Raw genomic sequence first — 22,215 nt, forward strand, 5'->3', positions numbered from 1 at the left:
ACACTGCACCCGGCCGCCCCCGCGCTGCTGAGGGTGAAATTTCTGTGTGGGCTTGTGTCCCCCCCGGTGCCCTACAAAACCCCCCTGGTCTGCCCTCCGAAGACGCGGGTACTTACCTGCAAGCAGACCGGAACCGGGGCACCCCCTTCTCTCCATTCTAGCCTATGCGTTTTGGGCACCACTTTGAACTCTGCACCTGACCGGCCCTGAGCTGCTGGTGTGGTGACTTTGGGGTTGCTCTGAACCCCCAACGGTGGGCTACCTTGGACCAAGAACTAAGCCCTGTAAGTGCCTTACTTACCTGGTTAACCTAACAAATACTTACCTCCCCCAGGAACTGTGAAAATTGCACTAAGTGTCCACTTTTAAAACAGCTATTTGTGAATAACTTGAAAAGTATACATGCAATTTTGATGATTTGAAGTTCCTAAAGTACTTACCTGCAATACCTTTCGAATGAGGTATTACATGTAGAATTTGAACCTGTGGTTCTTAAAATAAACTAAGAAAAGATATTTTTCTATACAAAAACCTATTGGCTGGATTTGTCTCTGAGTGTGTGTACCTCATTTATTGTCTGTGTGTATGTACAACAAATGCTTAACACTACTCCTTGGATAAGCCTACTGCTCGACCACACTACCACAAAATAGAGCATTAGTATTATCTATTTTTACCACTATTTTACCTCTAAGGGGAACCCTTGGACTCTGTGCATGCTATTCCTTACTTTGAAATAGCACATACAGAGCCAACTTCCTACATTGGTGGATCAGCGGTGGGGTACAAGACTTTGCATTTGCTGGACTACTAAGCCAATACCTGATCACACGACAAATTCCAAAATTGTCATTAGAAATTGATTTTTGCAATTTGAAAAGTTTTCTAAATTCTTAAAAGACCTGCTAGGGCCTTGTGTTAGATCCTGTTTAGCATTTCTTTTAGAGTTTAAAAGTTTGTAAAAGTTTGAATTAGATTCTAGAACCAGTTGTAGATTCGTAAAAAGTATTCCAACTTTTAGAAGCAAAATGTCTAGCACAGATGTGACTGTGGTGGAACTCGACACCACACCTTACCTCCATCTTAAGATGAGGGAGCTAAGGTCACTCTGTAAAATAAAGAAAATAACAATGGGCCCCAAACCTACCAAAATACAGCTCCAGGAGCTTTTGGCAGAGTTTGAAAAGGCCAACCCCTCTGAGGGTGGCAACTCAGAGGAAGAGGATAGTGACTTGGAGGACAATTCCCCCCTACCAGTCCTATCTAGGGAGAACAGGGTCCCTCAAACCCGGACTCCAAAAATAATAGTCAGAGATGCTGGTTCCCTCACAGGAGAGACCAACACCTCTGAAATCACTGAGGATAGCCCCAGTGAAGAGGACATCCAGTTAGCCGGGATGGCCAAAAGATTGGCTTTGGAAAGACAGATCCTAGCCATAGAGAGGGAAAGACAAGAGATGGGCCTAGGACCCATCAATGGTGGCAGCAACATAAATAGGGTCAGAGATTCTCCTGACATGTTGAAAATCCCTAAAGGGATTGTAACTAAATATGAAGATGGTGATGACATCACCAAATGGTTCACAGCTTTTGAGAGGGCTTGTGTAACCAGAAAAGTGAACAGATCTCACTGGGGTGCTCTCCTTTGGGAAATGTTCACAGGAAAGTGTAGGGATAGACTCCTCACACTCTCTGGACAAGATGCAGAATCTTATGACCTCATGAAGGGTACCCTGATTGAGGGCTTTGGATTCTCCACTGAGGAGTATAGGATTAGATTCAGGAGGGCTCAAAAATCCTCGAGCCAGACCTGGGTTGACTTTGTAGACTACTCAGTGAAAACACTAGATGGTTGGATTCAAGGCAGTGGTGTAAGTAATTATGATGGGCTGTACAATTTATTTGTGAAAGAACACCTATTGAGTAATTGTTTCAATGATAAACTGCATCAGCATCTGGTAGACCTAGGACCAATTTCTCCCCAAGAATTGGGAAAGAAGGCGGACCATTGGGTCAAGACAAGGGTGTCCAAGACTTCAACAGGGGGTGACCAAAAGAAAGGGGTCACAAAGACTCCCCAGGGGAAGGGTGATGAGACAACCAAAGCTAAAAATAGTAAAGAGTCTTCTACAGGCCCCCAAAAACCTGCACAGGAGGGTGGGCCCAGAGCCTCTTCACAAAACAATGGGTACAAGGGTAAAAACTTTGATCCCAAAAAGGCCTGGTGTCATAGCTGTAAACAGCATGGACACCAAACTGGAGACAAGGCCTGTCCCAAGAAAGGTTCCACTCCAAACTCCCATCCAGGTAACACTGGTATGGCTAGTCTCCAAGTGGGATCAACAGTGTGCCCAGAGCAAATCAGGGTCCACACTGAAGCTACTCTAGTTTCTGAGGGTGGGGTGGATTTAGCCACACTAGCTGTCTGGCCGCCTAACATGCAAAAATACAGACAGCAACTCTTAATTAATGGGACTAGAATAGAGGGCCTGAGGGATACAGGTGCCAGTGTCACCATGGTGACAGAGAAGCTGGTTTCCCCTGGCCAATACCTGACTGGAAAAACTTACACAGTCACCAACGCTGACAATCAGAGAAAAGTACATCCCATGGCAATGGTTACTTTAGAATGGGGAGGGGTCAAGGGCCTGAAACAGGTGGTGGTCTCCTCAAATATCCCAGTGGACTGTCTGCTTGGAAATGACCTGGAGTCCTCAGCATGGGCTGGGGTAGAACTAAAAACCCATGCAGCAATGCTGGGTATCCCTGAACTGGTGTGTGTGAAAACAAGAGCACAATGCAAGGCACAGGGTGAACAAGTAGAGCTGGAGTCTGGAAGAATGGCCCAGCCTACCAAGAGGAAAGGAAAGTCAGTTGGGAAACCAACTGCAACACAGCAAAAGAAAGGGAACCTCTCTTCTCAGGAAGAAGTTCTGCCCTCTGAGGGAACTGAGCCTTTGGAGCTTGAACCTTATCAGGTTGAGCTCTTAGGCCCAGGGGGACCCTCAAGGGAGGAGCTGTGTAAGGGACAAGAAACCTGTCCCTCTCTTGAAGGCCTTAGGCAGCAAGCTGCTGAAGAGTCCAAAGGCAAGAAAAATGGAACGCATAGGGTCTATTGGGAAGATGGACTCCTGTACACTGAGGCCAGAGACCCCAAACCTGGTGCCACTAGGAGAGTGGTAGTGCCTCAGCTGTTCAGAGGGTTCATCCTAACATTGGCCCATGACATTCCCCTTGCTGGACATTTGGGACAAACCAAGACGTGGGAGAGGTTAGTCAACCACTTCTACTGGCCCAATATGTCCAACATGGTTAAGGAGTTGTGCCTCTCCTGCCCCACCTGTCAAGCCAGTGGTAAGACAGGTGGGCATCCAAAGGCCCCCCTCATTCCACTTCCAGTGGTGGGGGTTCCCTTTGAAAGAGTGGGTGTGGACATAGTTGGTCCACTAGAACCTCCCACAGCCTCAGGAAATCTGTATATCCTGGTAGTAGTGGATCATGCTACCAGGTATCCTGAAGCTATTCCCCTTAGGTCGACTACTGCCCCTGCAGTAGCCAAGGCCCTCATTGGTATTTTTACCAGAGTGGGTTTCCCTAAGGAGGTGGTGTCTGACAGAGGTACCAACTTCATGTCAGCATACCTAAAGCACATGTGGAATGAGTGTGGAGTGACTTATAAATTCACTACACCCTACCATCCACAAACTAATGGCTTAGTTGAGAGATTCAACAAGACATTAAAAGGCATGATCATGGGGCTCCCAGAAAAACTCAAAAGGAGATGGGATGTCCTCTTGCCATGTCTGCTTTTCGCTTACAGAGAGGTGCCACAGAAGGGAGTAGGATTCTCACCCTTTGAACTTCTGTTTGGTCATCCTGTAAGGGGACCACTTGCCCTTGTTAAAGAAGGCTGGGAGAGACCTCTCCATGAGCCTAAACAGGACATAGTGGACTATGTACTTGGCCTTCGCTCTAGAATGGCAGAGTACATGGAAAAGGCAACCAAAAACCTTGAGGCCAGCCAACAACTCCAGAAGTTTTGGTATGACCAAAAGGCTGCACTGGTTGAGTTCCAACCAGGGCAGAAAGTCTGGGTTCTGGAGCCTGTGGCTCCCAGGGCACTCCAGGACAAATGGAGTGGCCCTTACCCAGTACTAGAAAGGAAGAGTCAGGTCACCTACCTGGTGGACCTGGGCACAAGCAGGAGCCCCAAAAGGGTGATCCATGTGAACCGCCTTAAGCTCTTCCATGACAGGGCTGATGTGAATCTGTTGATGGTAACAGATGAGGATCAGGAGGCAGAGAGTGAACCTCTCCCTGATCTTCTGTCATCAGACCCAAAAGATGGCACAGTAGATGGAGTGATCTACTCAGACACCCTCTCTGGCCAACAGCAAGCTGATTGTAGGAGAGTCCTACAACAGTTTCCTGAACTCTTCTCCTTAACCCCTGGTCAGACACACCTGTGTACCCATGATGTGGACACAGGAGACAGCATGCCTGTCAAGAACAAAATCTTCAGACAGTCTGACCATGTTAAGGAAAGCATCAAGGTGGAAGTCCACAAGATGCTGGAATTGGGAGTGATTGAGCGCTCTGACAGCCCCTGGGCTAGCCCAGTGGTCTTAGTCCCCAAACCTCACACCAAAGATGGGAAGAAAGAAATGAGGTTTTGTGTGGACTACAGAGGGCTCAACTCTGTCACCAAGACAGATGCCCATCCAATTCCAAGAGCTGATGAGCTCATTGATAAATTAGGTGCTGCCAAATTCCTAAGTACCTTTGACTTGACAGCAGGGTACTGGCAAATAAAAATGGCACCTGGAGCAAAAGAAAAGACAGCATTCTCCACACCTGATGGGCATTATCAGTTTACTGTTATGCCCTTTGGTTTAAAGAATGCCCCTGCCACCTTCCAAAGGTTGGTGAATCAAGTCCTTGCTGGCTTGGAGTCCTTTAGCACAGCTTATCTTGATGATATTGCTGTCTTTAGCTCCACCTGGCAGGATCACCTGGTCCACCTGAAGAAGGTTTTGAAGGCTCTGCAATCTGCAGGCCTCTCTATCAAGGCATCCAAATGCCAGATAGGGCAGGGAACAGTGGTTTACTTGGGCCACCTTGTAGGTGGAGGCCAAGTTCAGCCACTCCAACCCAAGATCCAGACTATTCTGGACTGGGTAGCTCCAAAAACCCAGACTCAAGTCAGGGCATTCCTTGGCTTGACTGGGTATTACAGGAGGTTTGTGAAGGGATATGGATCCATTGTGACAGCCCTCACTGAACTCACCTCCAAGAAAATGCCCAAGAAAGTGAACTGGACTGTGGAATGCCAACAGGCCTTTGACAACCTGAAACAAGCAATGTGCTCAGCACCAGTTCTAAAAGCTCCAGATTATTCTAAGCAGTTCATTGTGCAGACTGATGCCTCTGAACATGGGATAGGGGCAGTTTTGTCCCAAACAAATGATGATGGCCTTGACCAGCCTGTTGCTTTCATTAGCAGGAGGTTACTCCCCAGGGAGCAGCGTTGGAGTGCCATTGAGAGGGAGGCCTTTGCTGTGGTTTGGTCCCTGAAGAAGCTGAGACCATACCTCTTTGGGACTCACTTCCTGGTTCAAACTGACCACAGACCTCTCAAATGGCTGATGCAAATGAAAGGTGAAAATCCTAAACTGTTGAGGTGGTCCATCTCCCTACAGGGAATGGACTTTATAGTGGAACACAGACCTGGGACTGCCCATGCCAATGCAGATGGCCTTTCCAGGTTCTTCCACTTAGAAAATGAAGACTCTCTTGGGAAAGGTTAGTCTCATCCTCTTTCGTTTGGGGGGGGGGGGGTTGTGTAAGGAAATGCCTCCTTGGCATGGTTGCCCCCTGACTTTTTGCCTTTGCTGATGCTATGTTTACAATTGAAAGTGTGCTGAGGCCTGCTAACCAGGCCCCAGCACCAGTGTTCTTTCCCTAACCTGTACTTTTGTATCCACGATTGGCAGACCCTGGCATCCAGATAAGTCCCTTGTAACTGGTACTTCTAGTACCAAGGGCCCTGATGCCAAGGAAGGTCTCTAAGGGCTGCAGCATGTCTTATGCCACCCTGGAGACCTCTCACTCAGCACAGACACACTGCTTGCCAGCTTGTGTGTGCTAGTGAGGACAAAACGAGTAAGTCGACATGGCACTCCCCTCAGGGTGCCATGCCAGCCTCTCACTGCCTATGCAGTATAGGTAAGACACCCCTCTAGCCGGCCTTACAGCCCTAAGGCAGGGTGCACTATACCATAGGTGAGGGTACCAGTGCATGAGCATGGTACCCCTACAGTGTCTAAACAAAACATTAGACATTGTAAGTGCAGGGTAGCCATAAGAGTATATGGTCTGGGAGTCTGTCAAACACGAACTCCACAGCACCATAATGGCTACACTGAAAACTGGGAAGTTTGGTATCAAACTTCTCAGCACAATAAATGCACACTGATGCCAGTGTACATTTTATTGTAAAATACACCACAGAGGGCACCTTAGAGGTGCCCCCTGAAACTTAACCGACTGTCTGTGTAGGCTGACTAGTTCCAGCAGCCTGCCACACCAGAGACATGTTGCTGGCCCCATGGGGAGAGTGCCTTTGTCACTCTGAGGCCAGTAACAAAGCCTGCACTGGGTGGAGATGCTAACACCTCCCCCAGGCAGGAGCTGTGACACCTGGCGGTGAGCCTCAAAGGCTCACCCCTTTGTCACAGCCCAGCAGGGCACTCCAGCTTAGTGGAGTTGCCCGCCCCCTCCGGCCACGGCCCCCACTTTTGGCGGCAAGGCTGGAGGGAACAAAGAAAGCAACAAGGAGGAGTCACTGGCCAGTCAGGACAGCCCCTAAGGTGTCCTGAGCTGAGGTGACTCTGACTTTTAGAAATCCTCCATCTTGCAGATGGAGGATTCCCCCAATAGGGTTAGGATTGTGACCCCCTCCCCTTGGGAGGAGGCACAAAGAGGGTGTACCCACCCTCAGGGCTAGTAGCCATTGGCTACTAACCCCCCAGACCTAAACACGCCCTTAAATTTAGTATTTAAGGGCTACCCTGAACCCTAGAAAATTAGATTCCTGCAACTACAAGAAGGACTGCCTAGCTGAAAACCCCTGCAGAGGAAGACCAGAAGACGACAACTGCCTTGGCTCCAGAAACTCACCGGCCTGTCTCCTGCCTTCCAAAGATCCTGCTCCAGCGACGCCTTCCAAAGGGACCAGCGACCTCGACATCCTCTGAGGACTGCCCCTGCTTCGAAAAAGACAAGAAACTCCCGAGGACAGCGGACGTGCTCCAAGAAAAGCTGCAACTTTGTTTCCAGCAGCTTTAAAGAACCCTGCAAGCTCCCCGCAAGAAGCGTGAGACTTGCAACACTGCACCCGGCGACCCCGACTCGGCTGGTGGCGATCCAACACCTCAGGAGGGACCCCAGGACTACTCTGATACTGTGAGTACAAAAACCTGTCCCCCCTGAACGCCCACAGCGCCGCCTGCAGAGGGAATCCCGAGGCTTCCCCTGACCGCGACTCTTTGAATCCTAAGTCCCGACACCTGGGAGAGACCCTGCACCCGCAGCCCCCAGGACCTGAAGGACCGGACTTTCACTGGAGGAGTGACCCCCAGGAGTCCCTCTCCCTTGACCAAGTGGAGGTTTCCCCGAGGAACCCCCCCCTTGCCTGCCTGCAGCGCTGAAGAGATCCCTAGATCTCCCATTGACTTCAATTACAAACCCGACGCTTGTTTCTACACTGCACCCGGCCGCCCCCGCGCTGCTGAGGGTGAAATTTCTGTGTGGGCTTGTGTCCCCCCCGGTGCCCTACAAAACCCCCCTGGTCTGCCCTCCGAAGACGCGGGTACTTACCTGCAAGCAGACCGGAACCGGGGCACCCCCTTCTCTCCATTCTAGCCTATGCGTTTTGGGCACCACTTTGAACTCTGCACCTGACCGGCCCTGAGCTGCTGGTGTGGTGACTTTGGGGTTGCTCTGAACCCCCAACGGTGGGCTACCTTGGACCAAGAACTAAGCCCTGTAAGTGCCTTACTTACCTGGTTAACCTAACAAATACTTACCTCCCCTAGGAACTGTGAAAATTGCACTAAGTGTCCACTTTTAAAACAGCTATTTGTGAATAACTTGAAAAGTATACATGCAATTTTGATGATTTGAAGTTCCTAAAGTACTTACCTGCAATACCTTTCGAATGAGGTATTACATGTAGAATTTGAACCTGTGGTTCTTAAAATAAACTAAGAAAAGATATTTTTCTATACAAAAACCTATTGGCTGGATTTGTCTCTGAGTGTGTGTACCTCATTTATTGTCTGTGTGTATGTACAACAAATGCTTAACACTACTCCTTGGATAAGCCTACTGCTCGACCACACTACCACAAAATAGAGCATTAGTATTATCTATTTTTACCACTATTTTACCTCTAAGGGGAACCCTTGGACTCTGTGCATGCTATTCCTTACTTTGAAATAGCACATACAGAGCCAACTTCCTACAGGAGGCCAGAGCAGACGATACTGCAACAATCAAGTTTGGACATGAGGAGTTCTTGGTTTGGTTCCAAATGGATTAGAGAGAATTTTACGAAGTACAGAGATGTGGAGAGTGATTCCTCTCATCACTTTGTGAAACAAAGTAACATTTCTGAGTCAAAGAGTACCCCCAGGTTACTTGCTTTTGGGGTAGGAGAAGTATGGAACCCAACGATCTGGAGGACAGCTAAAGGGCAATAAGCCATGCTCCTTTTCAGCCAAGAGACTTCTCAGTCTTACATCTGTCACATAGATGAAGCCCTCATTTACCCAGTGTTGGTCTAAGCATGAAGTGATTTTAGTGATGTTGCTTAGGCTATTGTCTATTTGAAAGTGAATTTGGGTGTCATCTGCATACATTTGGAAGCTAATCTCTTGCACCAAGAGTTGTACTTACATATTAAACTGCAGACCAGAAAAGTATGAGCTCTGTGGGACACCAAAGGCTACCAGCAATGTGGTAGATTAAACTGTTCTGATCTTGACTGACTGCAACTGGAGAGAGGGAATTGGATTCCATAGGGCTGCATCCACTATTACAGTCGTTTTCTAACCTCTCCAACAATTTTCTGTTGTCAACAGTTGCGAACAGTGTAGCAAGGTTGCGTATTACAAGGGCAATTTTCCTTTCTTCATCCATTGAGAGTAGGAGTTCCTGCTGATTGACAAACTCGTCCTCCAAGATACCATTATGGCTCTTTTAAAGATCTCCGTTTTTTCCCCCTATAGCTCTCATCCCACCATTTAATTATCACAGGGGAATTCCACAAGGTCTCCACTGCATACTATCAGATTCCAACTGAGGGAGTCCACCAATCCAGTCATGGAGGCAAGAAGTCCGGGTTCACTCCCATGTGGGGTCAAAATCTCAGTGTCTAGGGGGTCTGATCCACTCTCACGAAAATACTACTTCTCTCCAGCTCACATTCTCCCCCAAGCACCCATTCCCTGGGTGCTGTCAGGCTTTTCATGATCCCAGTTGACTGCGATTGCTACTGTTCTGTTTCCAGCCCCAGCAGGCTGCAAACATCTCGTGCCACCACCTTCACTTCACTCCGTAGGGTTGAGCAGACACAGGTTGATGCGAACAGTGCCACTGTTATTGCTGCGCATTCGCACAGCCTCTCACCCCATCCTGATGCATACACTTCAAGTTCAGACACAAAGCAGGGTGCAAGGTCCCATGACTATGGTCTCTGATGCCACGTGTCTTCAATTGTTACGTTTGGCCCACAAAAACCTCCCCGAAGGCTGTTGCATGGAGGAAAGCCAAGAATTAACTCTGGATCTCTAAGAAACAGTGACTATTTTGGCATCTTTTGGTTTCACAACCTATACTGCTACTTTTTAAATGTTAGTCAAAAAGGTAATTTATCCCAACTTTCATAGGAGATCAATCAACACCACATACTCAATAATGTGTTGATGACCAGCAGCTTCCAACTGAAGGGCAAATCAGTTGTTGGAAGTAGTCTGATGTTCCAATGCAGCAATGTACAATAGGCTTAAGATAAACAAAAAAAGAAACACAGGAAACGAAAAATGCACACATCAAAACAATGTGAAAGGACCAAAATCAAAGTAATCCTTACAAACCCCTACCAGTTCATACCTCCATTCTTGTGGCTTCCCCTCCCTTGACAATCGGAACAGTCTTGCCACCATGGATCCTGTACTGCCCGATTGAATGCCCATTAAGATTGCGTATTGGCTTCACTGTTCAAGAAAACAACACATTATCAGCAGGTTTGTAGCAAAAATAAAATACTGATTTGCCAAAAAACACCCCTCAAAATCTCCTAAAGGCCACAAACTTTATAGTGCCAACATTCCAAATGGTGATTTGCTGGTGCTGTGCATTCGGAGCAGAGGGCTACCCCTGCTATAAAAACCAGTGGCTCTCTTTACCACTGCAAAAGCATAAATTCTAATATCTTAACAAGTGGATCATGGAATTGAAAAGAGGTGATGAAATCCTAAGGTATGAAGTACTTTAAAACATAGGTTTTAATATAGTAATGTTCTATTAAGTAAAAATCTCCAAGAAGGGGCAGGAGCTAGCCATGCACAAGGAAAGAACCTGGTCCTTGGCAGCAGCATGTGGCTCACAGTAAAGCTGTACACATTGTGGCTGCCCCGTGGGCTTATCAGGATCTGAAGCGGAGTGCAATTGATCTGTGGGAACTATACATTTGCAGCATCTGATGATCTCTGTACCATCTGTGGTGAATGAAACAAGATGGTATCCACTGGAACAGCATAGCTGGTGTCCAGTCTACCTGCTTTAAGGCTTGTATTCCTCTTGGACACCCACTGGGAGAGGATACTGTGTGAGGGGCAGAGGCCAGATCATTGGAGTGCCACGGTGTGCTGGCACAAACACCACCACACTCACAGGTACCTGCTGAAGGGAATGGACTTGCAAGGATTTGCATTCATGCAGCATAAGGAGGTGACTCTGGGAAACAGTTCATGGAGAAAGCTGAAAACTGCTTACCCGCCATCATTTTTAAGGCCCTTATGCCCCAACCAGCTACTGTGCATCTAGGACTGCATTACAGTGTCAAATATACACTGAATGACCAGTGAAAAGGTTCCCATTTACCTGCCAACTACCCTATATTTGAGGGCATACTATGCCACAAATACAACTATGGCAAGTGGCAACTATGTCTCAAAGAACGTTTCAAGCATTTTCTAAAACATCCAACATATGTCCAACACCTAGGCATGGCTAATAAAAAAAAAAATCAAATGCAAAACACAGAAATAACATTGCTGCAACATCGCTGCAAGCCTGTCAACCTATAACCTCCGATAGTCAAACAGATCTTCATTGAACTCAAGCCAATGTAAAAACGTAGGTATCTAGGTTTACTCTAAAAACAATACCACCAGAACTGCTCAACCAGCTGCAACAACCATGCCCATGATGCACTCCTACAATTACTGGGGGAAAATATATACCTTCACAAGTAAGCAGGCACCTCTCACATCAGGCCAAGAAGTCACAATTTTATCAGTCTTCTACTCTAGACAATTAAATGAACTACCACATCTAATTAGGTCACATTCATATCTCAATTTATGGATGTTATTACAACATTTTCTATTGTGCAGGAAACCGGTCTAGATCAATGTAGGTACAGTGCACTCTGTCTTCACTAACTGGCCTTTGGCCAATTTCACTGTACTCAACAATAAGGGAAATGAGGTAAAAGATAAAACTAATTTTCCCTGAATCACACAACAGGTGTATTGGGAGAGAACGGTTTACAAACAAGGCTCCTGGTTCCAAAATTCAACCACCAAACCACATCACTGCAAACTATTTCAACGAGAGACCATCTCAATTGTACAAACTGGCAGACTTACCTTGATATGTCTTGCCATCAAGTTCTACCTCATATGACTCCATCACTTCTTGAATGGCTTCTCCAACATCACAAAGACGCACATCTATTCCAGCACACTGGAAGGCACAAATGAATTATGTTCAAACATGGAAAAATATTACAAATCTTCAGAAGAATGGTACTGCGTAACACTCTCCTTAGACATGCTGTCATTTGCTTCATTTACACTTTTCCTTCTCTCCATATCATCTATAGCCTTCTTTTTCTAATTCTATGTCTGGTTGTATGAATCAGGGCCACAAGTGAATGCTATTCAAGAATTCAGAGCTCTTGACTTGTAAGTAAAAGACACATACTCTTTTCACTCTAATGCTCATTGTAGAAATGATACAGTCCAGAAATTCAAAGGAACAATTTGCAAATATGTATAAAACCTTATGTTGGATTTAGTCAGGCTCCTAACAAGAAATATTTTATTTGTGTAAGGAGCCCAAAAGGAAAAAAAAATACATTTAAAAGCTTAATAACATTAAATAAATTCAGTATGAAGTTAATTATTTGTCCCACAATACAGGAACAGATATGCCAATTGGTCATTTGAGTTCACAAATACCATACTTTACTTTTTAGCAGGTTTGAGCTAACCAGATTGCATTAGTGAGTAAGCCATAAAAACAAGTTACTTACCTTCGGGAACTCCTTATCTGGTAGAGACCATCTAGCCACAGATTCCTTAACTTAGAATTATCCCCAGGTGTCAGGCTGGATCTGGAAATTTTTCATGAGCCGTACTCCTGCGTGGCGGTAGGTGGTATCATTCAGCTCCACGTAAAGTCGTGGTTCGTGCCGGAAGTCATTTGTGTGGTGTCTATGTAAGTGCTAACCCTGTGTGCTGACGTCAGTTTCTTTTCCAGGAGTGCAGAGCCACAAATAACACTGACCACTGGTGTGTGGAACTAGGGCCCTGAAAAAACAGTATAGTTTTGTATCTAGAAATCTGTTTGAAGAGAGGGGAGAATGGGTGGGTCAGTAAGTAATCTGTAGGTAGATAGAGTCTATAAAAAGATAAGATGTCAGAGCGTCTGCTTTAAACCAGAAAGTTCTACAGGACCGAGCGGGCAAAACACTCAAGGACCTGTTTGCCCAGACAGTAGTGCTTGGTGAATGAGTGCAGTAGGTCCACGTTTCTGCCCAGCAGATGTCCAAGACCGAAACTCCACATACCAACACAGTGGTCACAGCTTTTGCCATGGTGGAATGAACTCAGTGGCCCTCTGGGGTTGCTTCTTGGCCAATACACAGTAGATATAAATGCAGAGAACAATTCTTAGGGAGATGGTTTGTTTCTGTACGGCCTTCCCTGTTTTTGGCTCCGACATACCCCGCGAGGAGTTGATCGTCCACGTGGAACAGTTTTGTGCGGTCAAGATAGAACAACGACGCTCTTTTTTGGGTCCAGCCGGTGGCGTCTCTCCTCTTCTTAAGAAGGACGAGGCAGAGCGTAAAAGATAGCCAAAGTGGACTGGCCTATGTGGAATGGGGTGTCTGCCTTAAGCAAGAAGGATGCTAGTCCAAAAGAGTAGTTTGTCTAGGGGAAAAAAAAAAAAAAAAAAAATAGATGATGTATGGAGGTTGAGATGACAGCTCCTGCAATTCACCGACTCTCTGGGCAGATGTAATTTCCATCAAAATAGCCCTCTTGACGGTAGGATCCTAAGAGGGCAGGTATGAAGTGGCTCAAAGAGAGAACACATTAGAAAGGTAAAAAACAAGTTAAGGTCCCATTGGGCATAACAAAGGGAGCTGGAGAAAACATGTTGCAGACCTTTAAGGAACCCAATTACAATAGGGGACTTGAAGAGGATGGGCTGATCTAGCAGCCACAGGAAGGCAGAGACAGCAGATAACCCTACAACGTGCCCATTGCAGAGCTCTGCTGGGTAGAGAAACAAAAGAAACTGGGAGAGGGGTGGGTGCAGATAAGGGTACCACCTGTTTTTCTGTACATCATGCCACAAATTTCTTCCAATGGCCAGTGTGTACTGTCTTGGCAGAGGGGGCCCGAGCTGCCAAAATAACATTACAGACTTCAGGTGGAAGGTCAAAAGCTGTCAACTGTCACCGCTCAATCTCAACGCATGAAGGCGGAGCACTGACACGTTTGGTTGTAGAACCCTCCTCTACTGAAACAGGAGTTGATCCCGAAGGGACAGCATGATTGGAGGACCAGTGGGCATGCTCAATAGTCGGGATACCAGACTCTATGAGCCCAGTCCCGGTCTAGGATAACTTGGACCCAATTGTTCCTGATCTTTTGAGAACTCTGGACAGGAGTGGTACTGTCGGAAAGGCGTATAGGAGGCCAGAGCTTCACTCAAGACGAAAAGCGTCTCCAAGAGTCACCCTGGAAATTCCAGCATGCAGAACTGCTGACACTGTGCATTCTTTGCAGTGGTGAACAGATCTAATCAAGGCTTTCCTTACTGTTGAAAGAGACCTTACACCATTTCTGTTTGGAGACCCCATTTGTGATCCGCTGGGCATCTTCAGCTGAATTTCTCCACTCTGGCTCAGAGAGCCCACCAGGTGTTGAAGCATCAGGAAAATGCCTGACATTCCAGCCATGTGGGCCTCTTGACAAAGGGCCCATGACCCCCCTCCACCCCACACTCGCCCCTTCCTTTTTGTGGCAGTACCACACAGTGGTGGTGCTGTCTGAACACCTGTACAGCGTTCCCTTGATAAAGAAAGGCCTTCAATGCCATCTGGATCTCTTGGAGTGCCTACAGGTTGATGTGGAGTCAAGAGACCCAAGGCCTTTGATCTTCACCTCTCCCAGGTGGCTGCAACATCTCAGGAGTCTGTCACTACTGTCCGATCTGGTTGGGGAGGGAGAGGAGTCTGCCACTGACTCAATCGTGGTGCGCCAGGCACCACTGCAGATCTTTTGCAGTGCCTGCCGAGATCTGGACCATGTCAGATTCCCCTAATGCTGCTCCCACTGGAACTTCAGGTCCTACTGCAGAGCCTGCGTATGCCAACGTGCATGTGTCACTGGTAGGATGCTGGAGGCCCTTAGGCCCAGCAGCCACAAAGTCAGTTTTGTTGAACCCCAGGATAAAGGCTGAAATATTGGTATAATAGCCTGAATATCATGGAGTCGCTGTTTGGGAGGATAAGTCCAAAACAGCTCCAATGAAAGGGAGCATCTGACAAGGGATCAGGTGCGACTTTGGCAAGTTTTCCAGCAATTGTAGGAGGTTCATAGCCCGGAGTCAACTCCCGGGGGGGGGGGGGGGGGTGCTTGCCTTCCTGCCAGTCCAACAGTACCATCCCGTCTCCCGGGTCCATGGCAGGCAGGACTTGAGCAATCGTAATCATTTTGAATTTGTACTTTTTCAGGAAGAAATTGAGAGAGCACAGGGTTAGGATCGGACAAAGGCCTTCAATCCTTTCAGAGCACCAGAAAGGAGCGGGAATGACAACCACGATCTACTAATACCAACATCCTCTCTATGGCTCCCTTGCATAAGACACCTGCCACTTCCTGGCAGAGTAATGAGATGTAGTCCTCAGTCAGCCTGTTGCAAGAGGGTGGCAGGGGTGGAGGGGTCATCACAAAGGGGAGGTAGTAGCCGCTTTGGTTAATCTAGTGACCGCAGCGGTCAGATGCTACTGACCTCCATTGGTGCAGGTGATGGTGAATCCTGCCTTCCAGTCGGCCACACAATGGCTGGGAGAATGGCTTTGGAAAATACGGCTCAGGCCTCCTCCAAGACCATAAACCGCACCAGTGCAACAAAGTTCCAGAGCGAATAAGATTATCGGCCCAAACAGCAAGCGGGTTTTACCGACCGCCGTGCCAGGCTGTCAGAAGAAAACATCTTCACTCCCAAGGTATCCAGTCGCTTTGATTCCTTGTCCAGTGAAGTAGTAGGGAATGTTCCAGGATTTACTCTGGAGGTGGAGGCCTGGATCACCAAGCTGTCCTGGGTGGGGTGTTGGATGAGGATATTGGGATCCCCTGGTGTGGGGCAATGGCAGCAGGCAGGACATCCCTCAGGGCCTTATTAAACTGGCAAAGCGGTTCAGAATTGGTGACTCCAGGGCAGAAGCACCTCCGTCAAGACATTTGTCTTAACAGCCACGGATGACAGCCAAAGATCCAGGAGCTCGGCTGCCCTTCCTCACCACCACAGCAAATGAAGCTCTCTCTTCAATAGCCACAGTAGAAGGAGAGACCAAGCCAGTATTTGGGGAGGTGTCTAGTCCACTGGCATCTACCAAATTCTCACACCAGGTGTTCTCTGTGACCTCTAGGGGCTGATTATGCATCAGTGGGCCCTCCTAGTAGTTCCCTAGTCCTATCCCACAGGAATATGGCATAGTCTCCGGCCTGGATGGAATGCCTCCTGTTGACATTGGACAACGTTCATCCCGCTCAGTTTCGGAGTCGGAGATGAGTATGGGGTGGGGCCGCCTGAAACTGCAATAGAGCTGGGGAGTGCTGAGGTGGCTTAACCAGTGCTGGTCCGGATCCTTACATTGAGCTACGGGCCTGACTGGTGCTGTGGGTGAACCAGCCGGTGGAAGACCAGTAGGGGCCACTCCTGAGGCAGCAGGGCCCAAAGGCTCTCCAGTGGGGACGGGCTGACCAAATAGGAGCATGGCCTCAAAACAATTCAAGGAGTTGAGCAGGGGTCGCTCCGGCTCCTGGGGAACTCAGGGAGGCGTGGAGACAGTCAAGGCGCAGGCTCAACCGCAGAGCCAGGCCTTGGATGCTGATGCTCCCTTTTTTTCCATCGAAAACAGAATGAGAATGAAAGGGACAGTTGAAAACAGTTGGGTGAAACAGTGGTCACAAAAATCTGTGTGAGATTTTTTAAGAGAAAAAGCCAAAAAGTCCAGGCTCAGTGCTCCAAAATCCTGTCACCAGGTAGCCAGAAAACAGAACTGAAGCAACTGCCACCTGCTGAACATGATGGGATATTGGTGGTCTCCGGGTCCTTAAAGGCACAGACACTGTTTTTTTACACTCGCACAATGTCACCCTATAGGGCTCACGGGCCTTCTATTCCTTCTATCCTTCCTCTCTCTACTTTTACAAAAATGGGACTGTGAATGAGATTTAAGCTTTCTCCAAAAGTATTTGAAGATGAGCGTAGATGTTTCGGTTCCGATGTAATTGGAAGCTGACTCGGTTCGGAAGTGGAAGCCTCCATCTTCCGACTTGACGCCGAAACAGACGTGGGATTCTTTTGCTGTGGGTGAGTTTTGGCCTTCTTTGGTACCGAACCAGAGGGACATTTGACGAGTTCATGTTTTCGGGTGGAACCATGGCTTACAAGTAGTGGTGTCCACAAGGCCTTGTATGGTCTTTTAGTTTGATGGGCAGGGGCTGGTGTACTCATGTACTGCACCACAGGGAGTGCCTGTGCTTGTTCTTCACCGAGGATGTCGGGGGTGGGCTCTGTGGATTTTGACACCATCTCCGACCAGCTTGTTCTCAGATCTCGTAGTGTCTCCTTTGATCTAAAAGACCGACACGCCTCGCAGTTTTTTTCACGATGATCTGGAGAAAGGCAGAGGTTACACACCGATTGCTAGTTGGTGTAGGGAAACTTGGTATGGCACCTAGGACAGAATAGGAATGGAGTCCGATCCATGAGACTGTGATGCAGTCCAAGAAGGGCGCGGGCACCCGAAAGGGCTTTTAATCGATCTCAATGCTACAATCGGATTGAGTGTAGTGTGAAACCGCAACCAAAACTATCCAGACTAAGATAAAAGACAGACAAGTTCAGATAGTCCAGAGCCGAAAGTACAGGAAAGAAAACAATCTGACAAAGGAGTCAATGCACATGTGTGTTATCACCAAGAGGAGGAGTCACTCAATCCCATGACTCGAAAAAACCTTCTTCGAAGAAAAATAACTTGTAATAAGTCATTCTGGAGAAACTGCCCCTTTCCAGATTAGACACATTTAAGTTACCCTATGAAAAAAAAAACGGGCTATGCAACCTATTATCTGACTTCCCAGCTACAATACCTCCCCGCGTGGCTCAGTGAGACACCTATTAAGGAGTAGATGCGCAATTACATTAAATACATTAGGTACATGTGTAGGTCATATTTTACACCAGTCATTCTACAAAAAAAAAAATGTACAATGCATTTGGTAAATGTACAAAATTCCAAACTGATGGAACCAAATTCGAACTGGTCAAGCAGAAAGATACATCGCCTCTCTTTCTGGAAGGAATGGTAATCCTACTACAGGGAATGATGTGCAATATGACAACTTTAAATATTAAACAATGTATTTTGGCCTGCATCCTTGTCTAAAGAGAAAACAGGTGCAATATTGTAGGTCATTGTTGGGCTGCCCTTGGGGAAAGAGGAAAACTGCAATCAATACACTGAACGCAAGCCAGGGGCTTTATAAACGTCTAACAAGCAGTTGCTAGCAGAGAAAAAGCATGATTGCTCTTCAAAATGATCCTAGGTTAAGGGATCATCTGGCAAGTTGGAAAGAAATCTAGGATAATTTATGTGCCTCTGCAATTTCAGATGATTCTTCCTGAAGTGTAAGGAAATGCCTCCTTGGCATGGTTGCCCCCTGACTTTTTGCCTTTGCTGATGCTATGTTACAATTGAAAGTGTGCTGAGGCCTGCTAACCAGGCCCCAGCACCAGTGTTCTTTCCCTAACCTGTACTTTTGTGTCCACAATTGGCAGACCCTGGCATCCAGATAAGTCCCTTGTAACTGGTACTTCTAGTACCAAGGGCCCTGATGCCAAGGAAGGTCTCTAAGGGCTGCAGCATGTCTTATGCCACCCTGGAGACCTCTCACTCAGCACAGACACACTGCTTACCAGCTTGTGTGTGCTAGTGAGGACAAAACGAGTAAGTCGACATGGCACTCCCCTCAGGGTGCCATGCCAGCCTCTCACTGCCTATGCAGTATAGGTAAGACACCCCTCTAGCAGGCCTTACAGCCCTAAGGCAGGGTGCACTATACCATAGGTGAGGGTACCAGTGCATGAGCATGGTACCCCTACAGTGTCTAAACAAAACCTTAGACATTGTAAGTGCAGGGTAGCCATAAGAGTATATGGTCTGGGAGTCTGTCAAACACGAACTCCACAGCACCATAATGGCTACACTGAAAACTGGGAAGTTTGGTATCAAACTTCTCAGCACAATAAATGCACACTGATGCCAGTGTACATTTTATTGTAAAATGCACCACAGAGGGCACCTTAGAGGTGCCCCCTGAAACTTAGCCAACTATCTGTGTAGGCTGACTGGTTCCAGCAGCCTGCCACACTAGAGACATGTTGCTGGCCCCATGGGGAGAGTGCCTTTGTCACTCTGAGGCCAGTAACAAGGCCTGCACTGGGTGGAGATGCTAACACCTCCCCCAGGCAGGAGCTGTGACACCTGGCGGTGAGCCTCAAAGGCTCACCCCTTTGTCACAGCCCAGCAGGGCACTCCAGCTTAGTGGAGTTGCCCGCCCCCTCCGGCCACGGCCCCCACTTTTGGCGGCAAGGCTGGAGGGAACAAAGAAAGCAACAAGGAGGAGTCACTGGCCAGTCAGGACAGCCCCTAAGGTGTCCTGAGCTGAGGTGACTCTGACTTTTAGAAATCCTCCATCTTGCAGATGGAGGATTCCCCCAATAGGGTTAGGATTGTGACCCCCTCCCCTTGGGAGGAGGCACAAAGAGGGTGTACCCACCCTCAGGGCTAGTAGCCATTGGCTACTAACCCCCCAGACCTAAACACGCCCTTAAATTTAGTATTTAAGGGCTACCCTGAACCCTAGAAAATCAGATTCCTGCAACTACAAGAAGAAGGACTGCCTAGCTGAAAAACCCCTGCAGAGGAAGACCAGAAGACGACAACTGCCTTGGCTCCAGAAACTCACCGGCCTGTCTCCTGCCTTCCAAAGATCCTGCTCCAGCGACGCCTTCCGAAGGGACCAGCGACCTCGACATCCTCTGAGGACTGCCCCTGCTTCGAAAAGACAAGAAACTCCCGAGGACAGCGGACCTGCTCCAAGAAAAGCTGCAACTTTGTTTCCAGCAGCTTTAAAGAACCCTGCAAGCTCCCCGCAAGAAGCGTGAGACTTGCAACACTGCACCCGGCGACCCCGACTCGGCTGGTGGAGATCCGACACCTCAGGAGGGACCCCAGGACTACTCTGATACTGTGAGTACCAAAACCTGTCCCCCCTGAGCCCCCACAGCGCCGCCTGCAGAGGGAATCCCGAGGCTTCCCCTGACCGCGACTCTTTGAACCTAAAGTCCCGACACCTGGGAGAGACCCTGCACCCGCAGCCCCCAGGACCTGAAGGACCGGACTTTCACTGGAGAAGTGACCCCCAGGAGTCCCTCTCCCTTGCCCAAGTGGAGGTTTCCCCGAGGAACCCCCCCCTTGCCTGCCTGCAGCGCTGAAGAGATCCCGAGATCTCTCATAGACTAACATTGCGAACCCGACGCTTGTTTCTACACTGCACCCGGCCGCCCCCGCGCCGCTGAGGGTGAAATTTCTGTGTGGACTTGTGTCCCCCCCGGTGCCCTACAAAACCCCCCTGGTCTGCCCTCCGAAGACGCGGGTACTTACCTGCAAGCAGACCGGAACCGGGGCACCCCCTTCTCTCCATTCTAGCCTATGTGTTTTGGGCACCACTTTGAACTCTGCACCTGACCGGCCCTGAGCTGCTGGTGTGGTGACTTTGGGGTTGCTCTGAACCCCCAACGGTGGGCTACCTTGGACCAAGAGCTGAACCCTGTAAGTGTCTTACTTACCTGGTAAAACTAACAAAAACTTACCTCCCCCAGGAACTGTGAAAATTGCACTAAGTGTCCACTTTTAAAACAGCTATTTGTCAATAACTTGAAAAGTATACATGCAATTTTGATGATTTGAAGTTCCTAAAGTACTTACCTGCAATACCTTTCGAATGAGATATTACATGTAGAATTTGAACCTGTGGTTCTTAAAATAAACTAAGAAAAGATATTTTTCTATATAAAAACCTATTGGCTGGATTTGTCTCTGAGTGTGTGTACCTCATTTATTGTCTATGTGTATGTACAACAAATGCTTAACACTACTCCTTGGATAAGCCTACTGCTCGACCACACTACCACAAAATAGAGCATTAGTATTATCTATTTTTACCACTATTTTACCTCTAAGGGGAACCCTTGGACTCTGTGCATGCTATTCCTTACTTTGAAATAGCACATACAGAGCCAACTTCCTACATTGGTGGATCAGCGGTGGGGTACAAGACTTTGCATTTGCTGGACTACTCAGCCAATACCTGATCACACGACAAATTCCAAAATTGTCATTAGAAATTGATTTTTGCAATTTGAAAAGTTTTCTAAATTCTTAAAAGACCTGCTAGGGCCTTGTGTTAGATCCTGTTTAGCATTTCTTTTTAGAGTTTAAAAGTTTGTAAAAGTTTGAATTAGATTCTAGAACCAGTTGTAGATTCTTAAAAAGTATTCCAACTTTTAGAAGCAAAATGTCTAGCACAGATGTGACTGTGGTGGAACTCGACACCACACCTTACCTCCATCTTAAGATGAGGGAGCTAAGGTCACTCTGTAAAATAAAGAAAATAACAATGGGCCCCAAACCTACCAAAATACAGCTCCAGGAGCTTTTGGCAGAGTTTGAAAAGGCCAACCCCTCTGAGGGTGGCAACTCAGAGGAAGAGGATAGTGACTTGGAGGACAATTCCCCCCTACCAGTCCTATCTAGGGAGAACAGGGTCCCTCAAACCCTGACTCCAAAAATAATAGTCAGAGATGCTGGTTCCCTCACAGGAGAGACCAACACCTCTGAAATCACTGAGGATAGCCCCAGTGAAGAGGACATCCAGTTAGCCAGGATGGCCAAAAGATTGGCTTTGGAAAGACAGATCCTAGCCATAGAGAGGGAAAGACAAGAGATGGGCCTAGGACCCATCAATGGTGGCAGCAACATAAATAGGGTCAGAGATTCTCCTGACATGTTGAAAATCCCTAAAGGGATTGTAACTAAATATGAAGATGGTGATGACATCACCAAATGGTTCACAGCTTTTGAGAGGGCTTGTGTAACCAGAAAAGTGAACAGATCTCACTGGGGTGCTCTCCTTTGGGAAATGTTCACAGGAAAGTGTAGGGATAGACTCCTCACACTCTCTGGACAAGATGCAGAATCCTATGACCTCATGAAGGGTACCCTGATTGAGGGCTTTGGATTCTCCACTGAGGAGTACAGGATTAGGTTCAGGGGGG

At 47.7% G+C, this 22,215-nt stretch overlaps 1 protein-coding gene across 1 annotated transcript in view; it reads right to left on the bottom strand.

The window, feature by feature from the left end:
* Positions 1 to 22,215, bottom strand: part of METAP2 (methionyl aminopeptidase 2) — a 124,113-nt gene that overhangs the window by 22,299 nt on the left and 79,599 nt on the right. The window contains exons 8-9 of the mRNA XM_069229096.1: positions 11,937 to 12,033; positions 10,174 to 10,277 (exon numbers count right to left, since the gene is read on the bottom strand). Of these exons, the coding sequence (XP_069085197.1) occupies positions 10,174 to 10,277; positions 11,937 to 12,033 (201 nt within the window). The remainder of the gene's footprint in view (positions 1 to 10,173; positions 10,278 to 11,936; positions 12,034 to 22,215) is intronic.

The sequence above is a fragment of the Pleurodeles waltl genome, chromosome 4_1 (assembly GCF_031143425.1).
Source record: "Pleurodeles waltl isolate 20211129_DDA chromosome 4_1, aPleWal1.hap1.20221129, whole genome shotgun sequence".
Lineage (NCBI taxonomy): Eukaryota > Metazoa > Chordata > Amphibia > Caudata > Salamandridae > Pleurodeles > Pleurodeles waltl.